General features: G+C 38.6%; 1 gene segment (V, D, J or C); it reads left to right on the forward strand.

Moving 5' to 3' along the window:
• The first annotated feature begins 7,679 nt into the window (after positions 1 to 7,679).
• LOC103161798 lies at positions 7,680 to 8,173 on the forward strand. The segment is given in 2 exon segments: positions 7,680 to 7,728; positions 7,851 to 8,173. Coding segments are annotated over 2 exon segments (372 nt in total).
• Positions 8,174 to 9,541: the final 1,368 nt, after the last annotated feature.

Below are 9,541 nucleotides of genomic sequence, written 5' to 3' on the forward strand. Positions count from 1 at the left end.
GGAACTTGGATTGATATGTAGAATAATCTTGTCTCTAAATTAAATAAAAAAATAGAAAAAATGCCTTGTTGATTCTTAATCAGAAAAACATCTTTACAGTGAATAGTGATGACTAGAAAATTATTGCTTCACAAAGTACTAGTAAGTGAATGGAGAATACTAAGGCATAAACATGCCATTCCCACCATTCTCTCTACTTCTCAGAAAGGTATCTCAGGAAAATAGGAAGAAAACTTGTGAATGGCATCTTCTGGAGAAAATGGAGCAATTATCACCACAATGTTTCCATGGTGTGTGCATGGCATCTGCACAATAATAGACCTGACAATAGTGAATTATGGATTGCTAGGGGAGCAGTGTCCTTAGCATTCATTGCTGAACTATTTACTTGAAGGATTACTTTCAGCTGTGCACCCACTGATAACTCCATTAAGCTTTAATGAATATTTCCAATCCAATATTCATACAGGTGGACATGATAAACAAAGTCACACACACAGGAAATCACATAAATGGGGATGGATATGGATTTGCGGAGGGATTTATTAGGAATGGAGAAGAAGATTAGACATGTTGGGGGAGAATAATCACAATACATTGTGTACTAATATCAATTTTTCAATTTGTATAATTATCTTTTTCTTTAAATAAAACAAAATGAAAATAAATAAAAGAAACAGAATATAACTAAACCAATGAGAGAATGTAAAATAAGTACTATAAGTAATAAGTATAGACTAAATATATAATTTATATAAAACATATAACTTTACATGTATTGGTGTTCTACCTGCAAGTGCACAAAACAAGTGCTTAATGCCATTATGCTGTGCATAAATGACATTACTCTTTTTCTGTTCAATATATATAACATTATAAGGACTATTATTTTGTTAATAATTATAACAACTGACAATGCCATATCATTGTCAACTCTTCTTGAAGTGTACTTCTGAGATAACTATTATCTTATATTTTTCCTCAATTAGCTGTCCTATTATGAAACATGGAAGCAAAAAGCAAAAGATTCAGTATCTATTAGAAACTTCATTAAGTTTTATGATCTGTTTACATGGTAAGGATGAGAAATATTCTAGGAACATGTTATAGGGAATGAAGAACATCAGAAGACCAACACTGGATCTCCTGGACATGCCTGAGGGCAACAGGATTTGGAGGTTCTCTGCTCAGAATAGCTGTCTAAATGAGCATTAGAGAAACCCCAAATTTAGTATCTACATTCTTGAAAAAAAACAATTACTTTATTAGTTATACTTGTATTTCCAAAAATCAAAAGTATGATAAGAATGTTTTGTAGAAGCTGGGAAGTGGTGGTGCACATCTTTAATCCCAGCACTGTGATGGGGAGTTAGAGGCAGGCAGATCTCTGAGTTTGAGACTCCCTTAGTCTACAGAGTGAGCTCTAGTATGGGCAAATCCATCATATCAATGTTGGAGAAAGCAACCCAGTGAATAAAAAAAGCATCCTATGGCCATGTACAAAAAGAAGGGTTTCTCTTTCCATTCAGGAATCCCACACCAGCACTAAGCTAAAACCTACAGTATATATGTAGAGGACCTGGTAAATACCTGTGTAAGCTCTGTGTAGTGATCCTCTCAATAATAGAAATTGGAGTCTGCATAGCAACTATGAATTCACTTCCAGGTTCTTAAATTCACTAACATTTTTACTCAAAACATTGGATTTCTCTGGTGCTATTCTGAACACAGTGCTCTCTACTTTTTAAGGTACAGGCTATTTTTTAGGCCTCTTCAGAATCCCAGTATTATTCCAGAATCGTGTTAGTAAAAATCAATTGTGGTTACTGCCATGGAATTTTCAGAAAGTTATTACTTGGGTCGTATTTATAATATCTATATGCAATCTTTAAAATATCTTCACCAATTTTCAGTTCAGTTAAAAGAAAAACTTCATACATTCATAGAACAGGTAGAAAACAAGAAGTTGCATTAAAAATGTGGGTGTCTTCTGGGAGGTAAACAACTACATTGATAATAGAAAAAATGAGGCTATAACTCTCTTTTTGGCTTATAGAAGAATGTCTTACTGTGATCTATGTTGGAACAAGGCATCAAGTATTTTAAGTAAAATTAAAGTGAAGTACAGGACACATACATTGCAATAGAACAAAAGTATGTGTAAAATTTACTCAACATATAATTCTGTAAGCGTCTATTTCTGATCCAGAAAAAGGAAGTGTTGGCTTCTGAGACTTCTAATGTATATGCTTTTCTGTTTTTCATTTATAAGCTTCTTTTGATGTACATATAGTATTCCCATGATGCATATGATTGTAATGCATGATCAAATATGCATATGATAATAAATAGGAGAGTTTCTGTTAAATCCTATTCTAAGGATCCTCTTTTCTGCTCAATGTCAGTTGTAGGGTGGATTGGTCAAATAATCCTGCCTCATTATATATTGGAGTGTACTTTTCCATTCTAGAGATTACTATGAAATCATGGGTTCGATTGGCATTATTGTTTTTTGGAGAGTGATATGCATGTAGCTTGGTGAGGTTCTGTTGAATTTCCAGTTAGCTCTCTGCTTCTCTGTCTCCTTGCACATACAGATGTAAACTCTTAGCTACTACTCCTGGGACAGATCTGGGGCATACATATATTAAAGTTATCTACAACAAATTCTTAAACCTTAGCTAGATAAATATAAACACTGTCCTCTGCTGGAGAGATATGTAACAGACCAGTTCAGAGTCTGTAGGAAAACAAAAAGGATGGTGGTCAGTGTAAATCCTATTGTTACTGGAAAAACAAAAAGGGGAGGGGGCAAAGACTTGAATGTTCCTCACTTTACATGGTGAGAGAAAATGAATATGGTGCAAATACACTCAGATAGACACTAAAATATGCATCCCAAGCCTTGCTAATAAGAAATTGGGAAACACTGAGAAATTGGGAAATAATGGGGATACAACAAATAAAATATATTAATTGGAAACATTATGTCAAAAGTTCATTTGACAAGCATATCCTTCAAAAATCATAGGCATAAATCAGAAACTTACATTTGTGTACTGTTGTATAAGATAAAGTAATATAAAGCCACTTAATAAAATAGAGTTGAATACCCCATACAGTTCATTACATATGATACCCTGTAATGGACTAGTGATTTGAGATGTGAATTTCTGACACTCCTCAGAAATAGGGATGTATATTTACAATTTGAAATAAGTGTTTTTTAAGCATACAAGCTTTTTATTTTTATTAGTTCAAATTAGGAACAAGTTTGCTTCACATGTCAATCCTTTCTCCAGCTCCCTCCCCTCCCGCCGGCACTCCCCCAAACCCCACATGACCTGCACCCTATCACCCCTCCACTCACCAGGCAGGGTTGCGCCCTCGACAGGGGCTCCCCAAAGTCCACCACATCATCCTGGCCCGGGCCTAGGCCCTCCCCATGTGTCCAGGCTGAGAGAAAATCCCTTCATGTGGTATTTCAGGGAAAAGTACTGATCCACTACCAGGGGCCCCATAGAGTGCAGAGGCCTCCTCATTGTCATCCATGTTCAGGGGTCTGGATCAGTTCTGTGCTGGCCTCCCAGACAGCATTCTGGGGTCAATGTGGTACCACTTGTTCAGGCCTGCTGATTCTGTGGATTTCACCAGCCTGGTACCAACCCTTTTGGTCTTCAATCCTCCCTCTCTGCAACTGGGATCCAGAATTCTGTTCAGGGTATATCTGTGGTGTCTGCCTCTGTTTCCATCAACCCCTTGATGAGGGCTCTACAATGGAATATAAAGTAGACATCCATCTCATTATAGGGGAAGAACATTTAGGGTATCCTCTCCACATTGCCTATATTGTCAGTTTTTTTTATCCTTGTAGATCTCTGGAAATCTCCCTAGTGCCAGATCTCTCCTCAGATCTCCTCAGATCTCTCATCCTCTTCTTCTCTATTCTTCCCCAAATTCAACATTTCTGATAATCAATTTCCTCTTCTTCCCTCCTCTTTTCCTCCTCCTGTCATTCTGCCATCTCCCTCTCCCCTGTATTCATGCTCCCAATTAGCTCAGGAGATCCTGCCACTTCCCATTGTCTGGGGTCCATGCATTTTTCTCTTAGAGTCTTTCTTGTTTCCTAGTTTCTTTGGTGAAGAGGATTGTAGGCTGGTAATCCTTTGCTCCATGTCTAAAATTCATATATGAGTGAGTACATACCATGTTGTCTTTTTGTGACTGGGTTACCACACTCAGGATGGTTTCTTCTAGTTCCATCCACTTGCCTGCAAATTTCAAGATTCCATTGCTTTTTTCTGCTGAGTAGTACTCCATTGTATAACTATACCACATTTTTTCTATACATTCTTCAGTTGAGGGGCATCTAGGTTACTTCCAGGTTCTGGCTACTGAAAAAAATGCTGCTATGAATATTAGTGAACATATGTCCTTGTGTGTGAACTTGCATTATTTGGGTATATGCCCAAGAGAGGAACTGCTGGATCTTGAAGTAGACTGATTCTCATTATTCTGAGAAACCACCATACTGATTTCCAAAGTGGTCTTACAAGTTTGCATTCCACCAACAATGAAGGAGTGTTCCTTTTTCTCCACATCCTCTCCAGCCTAGACTGTCATTGGTGTTTTTGATTTTAGCCATTCTGGCCAGTGTAAGATGGTATCTCAGAGTTGTTGTTTCTTCTGGTGGGTGTAGCAGGAGTCTCTTCCTCTCCTGGTGTGTATGTGACCAAGGTTCCCTTCTGGTAGATGCAAAAAGTTCCAATACTCTGATGTCAGTCCTCTTCTTGTGGATGGAGGCAGGCCTGTTACCAGTGCCTTCTCACACTCTGGGTTTGCTGGAGTCTGCCTGCTGTCCCGTGAGCAGACTCGACAATCATCTTAATGTAAATTATTAAACACACACACACACACACACACACACACACACACACACACACATATATATATATATATATATATATATATATATATATATATATATATATACACGTGTTTGATATCTACAGAGTGGCACTATTTGAAATGACTAAGATGTGGCCTTTTTGGAGGAAGTGTGTCACTTGTAGATGGACTTTGATCTTTCAGAAGCCCAGGAAGACTGTTTCTCTATCTTATGACAGATTATTTATCCAGATGTAGAATTCTTGGCTCTCACATCTGCCTGTGTACAGCCAGCCATGCTCCCTAATAGAAGGAAAGTTAACTAACCTGTAAATAAGTCCCCGATAAGTGCTTCCATCTATAAGAGTTGGCTTGGTCATGTTATGCCTTCACAGCAATAGAATAGACCCAATAAACTACAGATCTATTGTGGAAACCTGTACATGTAGTTTCTGGTACTGGGGTCTAGCTGTGGAAAATCTGAGTCCTGCGGCAACAGTGATACAATAATTTAATTCCCCAGGTTCTCTTTCATTGTTATGTCTTCTAGATGTCCCATTGTCAGCGTCTCTTTTCTTTCTATGATTTCCCATAGAAATGGTGAATGAGTAACCACCCAAGAGATGTGAAATTAGAAAGTGAGTATTAGATGTTCACCTGCACCTTAGGCAGACATGGATAAAGAGCAAGACAAGAAAAGCACCCACAAATATACTGCATGCTCCTAAGATGATCAACACCCTACCTGGGACTTCCATGGAAATGTGGAGACAATGGTTAGATGGCCCACTTTTTCAGTGTCAGATAAGTTCTAGGGTCTATGGAAGCACCAGAGAATCAACCAAGCCTTGATAAGTATCTCTACATAACATGTTCAAGTCTTTGGAGATCAAGACTATAGTTTCTAGGGTGAATAATTTATTCAATTTCTTCAGTGATATTTGGATATCATTACATACATAAAAACTAAGTACTATCATAAATCCAATCACTTACATATATTCAACACCCACCTTAATTTCATGAGGCAACGTAAGCTGAACTATGCAGCTGAGGAGTGAGGGATTCAAATCTTACAGATTTAAGGGTTGAAAATATTAACACACTGTTTTTGATGATGAGGCACCATCTTTGTGATGGGAACTCATAGAGGTGCCCCAGGATGCCTTAAGGCTCTAAGCAGAGAATGCACCATGATGTGTGAGATTTGTTTTTTAAATGGTGGATTAAAATTCAGTAAATGCATATTTGCCCTGAAAACTCTGTTACATTATAAAGAAGGAGAAAGTCTCTTACTCCTCCAATACCCATGGCACAAAATAACAGGTGTCTCTTATGAATAGCACTTTAAGAATTGATAATTTCACAACTGTTTCCAATATATTAAGGAAAAAGAGCTCTACCTCAGAGTAAGCTATCATTAGTAATGAGCTCTGTCTTTATCTGGAAGAAGTAAATAATGAAAGCAGTACTGTTTGTCACTTTTTTGGGGGTACAGAAAATTGATGATAGTTTCTTACTGCATTTTGTAGAATATACAGCACTGTGGAAATGGGTCTGTCTTTCAAACAAGCTCTAAGAAATCCAAGTTTTGTAGATTGAGAAAGACCTGCCCTAGGACACTATCCTTGAACAATGACCTTCCTGGACAGGGGGATTAGTATCATGCCTGAAAAAAAATGTTAGTTACACAAGATCCTGTCTTTATTTACAAAACATGTCTTCCAATATTATTTTTCCCCTTATGGGAATAATCATGAACAAGAAGCTGCTTGGTAGTTGTGGAGAACAGTTCCAATAGATATAGTTTTGGGGAACATTTTGAATAAGAGAGTAAAAAGATCATAAAGTGCCAGAATACCAGGGAGTTGGCTCTAAGCTTGTATCTATTACTAGTATCCAAATCTATACCACTAAAATCTCACCAACATGCACAAATGTGAGTTGAACAAGGAGGATACCAATGGACCTGGAAGACTGGTTGGGAAAAAATTCATGAGGCTTCAATTCTTCATGAAGAATTACAGAGAACTGAATAAACTCATGGATGAAGAGCTGTTCCTCCCCATGCAAGAGCACATCAATAATCAGTCCATGGACTAATACATAACAATTAATGAAACTAAATGTGTTCATGAATTTGAAGACAAGCAGGAAGAGGTGTTTTGGGTATTTGTTTTTTAAATTTTGTTTTTTCGTGACAGGGTTTCTCTGTGTAGCTTTGGATCCTATCCTGGCACTCACTCTGGAGACCACTCTGGTTTAAAACTCATAGCAATCCACCTGCCTCTGCCTCCAAAGTGCTGGGATTAAAGGCGTGCCCCACCAACACCTGGCATATTTTGGGTATTTTAGAGGGAGGAAAGATAAAAGAGTGATATTATAACTAAAATTCAGTCTCACATATAAAGAGTAAACAAAAATATAAACCTGAACTACAGTAATAACATTTATACATATCTATGAAAGGAACATGTAATAATTTGTCTACTGCTGAGAATTATACCATATGCCATAATACCTGAAATTGAAGGAAATGGAACAGGAAATCCTATTTTTAAAATTACAGAAATGAAAATAAGGTGGAATACATAGACTGGAGCAGCCTGTCTTATCTGAGACGTAGGAGAACCACAGGGATTTAATGAATCATTGACCTCAACAGCCCTGCACCTGTGCCCAGCCATTGCTGATTTGCATGCACCCAGAACACAGCCCAAGCCCTGAGAACTTCTTTATAATCAGGTCACATCCTGTGCTGTAGTCAGCTTCACACCAGTCACAGAACAGACATGAGGGCCCACACTCACCTCCTGGGGTTGCTGCTGCTTTGGCTTACAGGTAAGGAAGAGAGAAATGGAAATTCATTCATCTGACTCTTGTTAGTCCTGCCTGGTCTCTGGGAAATCCTTTTATAACAAAACTAATTGTTTGAAGATTTGTTTTCAATTTTCAAATCTCAGGTGTGAAATGTGACATTCAGATGACTCAGTCTCCAGACATCCTGTCAGCATCACTGGGAGAAAGTGTCACTATCACATGCCAGTCAAGTCAGAGCATTTACAGTAATTTAGCATGGTATCAGCAGAAACCTGGGGAACATCCTAAGCTCCTGATCTATGCTGCAAGCAACTTGGCAGATGGCATCCCATCAAGGTTCAGTGGCAGTGGATCTGGCACACAGTATTCTCTCAAGATCAGCAGCCTGCAGCCTGAAGATGTGGCAAATTATTACTGTCAACAGGGTTATAGCTATCCTCCCACAGTGATTCAAGTCATGACATAAACCACCCAAGAAGCAGAAGTGAGAGTCAAGGATACCCTAATTGTTCTTTCAGTGTTCACTAACTTCTGCTGCTGTTTCTCTTTGGCAGGATTTAAACTCAATGTGGTATTTTTGATAGGGACCATATATTTTTTTCTAAATCCTAAAACTCTGTCCTATTCCCCACACTAGAATCAAAAATACGGAATGTTCTTCCTGACTTTCATGAAAAACTATGATTTCCTGGGCAGTAGAACTATGGAAAGAGCTAAATTTCAAAGGACATATATGCCAACACACACACACACACACACACACACACACACACACACACAGAGAGAGAGAGAGAGAGAGAGAGAGAGAGAGAGAGAGAGAAGTTAGAAGCACTATCTCCACTTCCAGAGGACATGGGTTTGATTCCTAGCAACCACATGACTGATAGTAACTGTCTGTAACTCTAGATCCATGATGTCTGTGCCCCTATTCCAGTCATCTGAATATATTGCACTCATATGGTACACAAACATATGTGCTGCCAGAACCTCAATAAACATGAAATACAAGCAAGTCCTAAATATTTGAAAAAATTCAGGGACTTGTAATCAGAGTAAATCACCCACAGACCAGATTTTTTGCAGAATCTACAGTCCAATTTTTTTTAGTATCAGGATAGGAAATACGTCGTCTTTTTTTCCCTTTTTTATTAAAAAGAAATTTACTTTACATGGCATTCCCCGGTTCCTCTCCCTCCCCTGCTCCTCTGCCCCCCCCAAACTAACATCCTACCTATCCCATACACTTTCTGCTCCCCAGGGAGGGTGAGACCTTCCATAGGGGTTCTTCAAGTTTCTCTTATTCTTTGAGAAATGGCCTAGGACAACCCCCTTGTGTCTGGGCTCAGGGAGTAACCCTCCATGTAGGATTGGCTCCTAAAGTCCTTTACTATGTTACCAACAAGCTCGGATGCACTACAAGAGGCCCTATAAATTTCCAAAGTCTCCTCACTGACACCACATTTAGGGTGTCTGGATCAGTCCAATGCTGGTTTCCCAGGTATCAATAAGGGGGCCAAGAGTTCTCCCTTCTTCAGGTAAGCTGTTTCTGTGGGTTTCACCAGCCGTGTATGGACCCCTTTGCTCATAGTCCTTCTCTGCATCTGGATTTCAATTCAATTCAAGCTTTAGCTGTGGGTGTCTGCTTCTATTTCCAACAGCTACTGGATGAAGGCTATATGATGGCATATGAATTTGTCATCAATCTCAGTATCAGAAGAGGTCTTTTAAGGTAGCTTCTCTTCTGTTGCTTAGATTGTTAGTGTCATTTTGTAGCTCTCCAGACATTTCCCTAGTGCCTGATTTCTCTTTAAACCTATAATCTCTCCCTCTATTA

The sequence above is a fragment of the Cricetulus griseus genome, unplaced genomic scaffold (assembly GCF_003668045.3).
Source record: "Cricetulus griseus strain 17A/GY unplaced genomic scaffold, alternate assembly CriGri-PICRH-1.0 unplaced_scaffold_118, whole genome shotgun sequence".
NCBI lineage: Eukaryota > Metazoa > Chordata > Mammalia > Rodentia > Cricetidae > Cricetulus > Cricetulus griseus.